Source organism: Colobus angolensis, unplaced genomic scaffold (genome assembly GCF_000951035.1).
Source record: "Colobus angolensis palliatus isolate OR3802 unplaced genomic scaffold, Cang.pa_1.0 Scaffold127, whole genome shotgun sequence".
Classification (NCBI taxonomy): domain Eukaryota; kingdom Metazoa; phylum Chordata; class Mammalia; order Primates; family Cercopithecidae; genus Colobus; species Colobus angolensis.
Genome location: NW_012113919.1, coordinates 7,569,931 through 7,571,177, shown reverse-complemented (window position 1 = coordinate 7,571,177; position 1,247 = coordinate 7,569,931). Strand labels below are relative to the sequence as shown.

The 1,247-nt window shown below is 48.0% G+C and overlaps 1 protein-coding gene across 1 annotated transcript in view; it reads left to right on the top strand.

Annotated features, from left to right (window-relative positions):
* Positions 1-3: 3 nt before the first annotated feature.
* Positions 4-1,247, top strand: part of LOC105505595 (probable histone-lysine N-methyltransferase PRDM7) — a gene marked incomplete at its 5' end in the record, with an annotated part of 25,178 nt that continues 23,934 nt past the window's right edge. The window contains 3 exons of the mRNA XM_011933448.1: positions 4-54; positions 419-542; positions 869-976. Coding sequence (XP_011788838.1) covers positions 4-54; positions 419-542; positions 869-976 — 283 coding nt within the window. The remainder of the gene's footprint in view (positions 55-418; positions 543-868; positions 977-1,247) is intronic.

Here is a 1,247-nt window from a genome sequence, read left to right as displayed (position 1 = left end):
TCCCAAGAGGAGAGCCCAGAAGAAGACACAGAGAGAACAGAGCGGAAGCCCACGGTGAGAAGTCGGGGAGGTGAAGCCAGACTCCTAGCAGGAGCTGATCTCTGGAGTGCTGCCGACTCCTGGCCTGTACCCTTGGGTGATCCTGTCTGAATGTGCATGGAATGGGGCAGCTGGTCCTGGGCAGGACATGGGAGAGAAAAGAACACTAGCATCAGCGACTGCTCTGTGTCAGCAGAGAGCTAGGAATGCTCAGAGTCTGTTCAGTTAAATGGGACACAATCTGGAGAAGGAGGGAAGATCTTTATGTTTCACAGAGACTCCCAGAGGCCCCAGGCTATGCCCTACACACAGGGTAGAGGAAAAGGACCAGCTCGATGTGTATTAGTAAATCACTGACAGAATCTGTTACTTCCTCTAGGTCAAAGATGCCTTCAAAGACATTTCCATATACTTCACCAAGGAAGAATGGGCAGAGATGGGAGACTGGGAGAAAACTCGCTATAGGAATGTGAAAAGGAACTATAATGCACTGATTACTATAGGTAACAGGAAGTGCTGGGCACAGACCAGTCTGGGAGACATAAAACAGGTCTTTGGTCCCTATATTATTTTAGTTCTCAGGTGGTGGCATCTGCCCACAATTCCCTTTTGCATGGAGACAAATCTGGAGGGAAATTTTGTTCTTTTACATCAGTGCAGGACTGAGTGTGGATACTGACCATGCAGAGGTCACATCTTGACCTTGTTCAAGGCTCTCCCAGCTCATCAGACTGAGCAGCACTGGCTTTGTGGTGCCTTCCATTGCCACTGCCCTTTGTTCCTCATCCCAGTTCTTCCATTTTAGAACAAAATTTTTGCTTCTTTTCAGGTCTCAGAGCCACTCGACCAGCTTTCATGTGTCATCGAAGGCAGGCCATCAAACTCCAGGTGGATGACACAGAAGATTCTGATGAAGAATGGACACCTAGGCAGCAAGGTAAGAGGGAAGGGAAGGAGGACTTTTTTTTTTTTTTTTGAGATGGAGTTTCACTCTTATTGCCCAGGCTGGGGCACAATGGTGTGATCTTGGCTCACTGCAACCTCCGCCTCCCAGGTTCAAGTGATTCTCCTGCCTTAGCCTCCCAAGTAACTGGGATTACAGGCATGTGTCACCATGACCAGCTAATTTTTTGTACTTTTTTTTAGTAGAGATGGAGTTTCTCCATGTTGGTCAAGTTGGTCTTGAACTCCTGACCTCAGGTGATCTA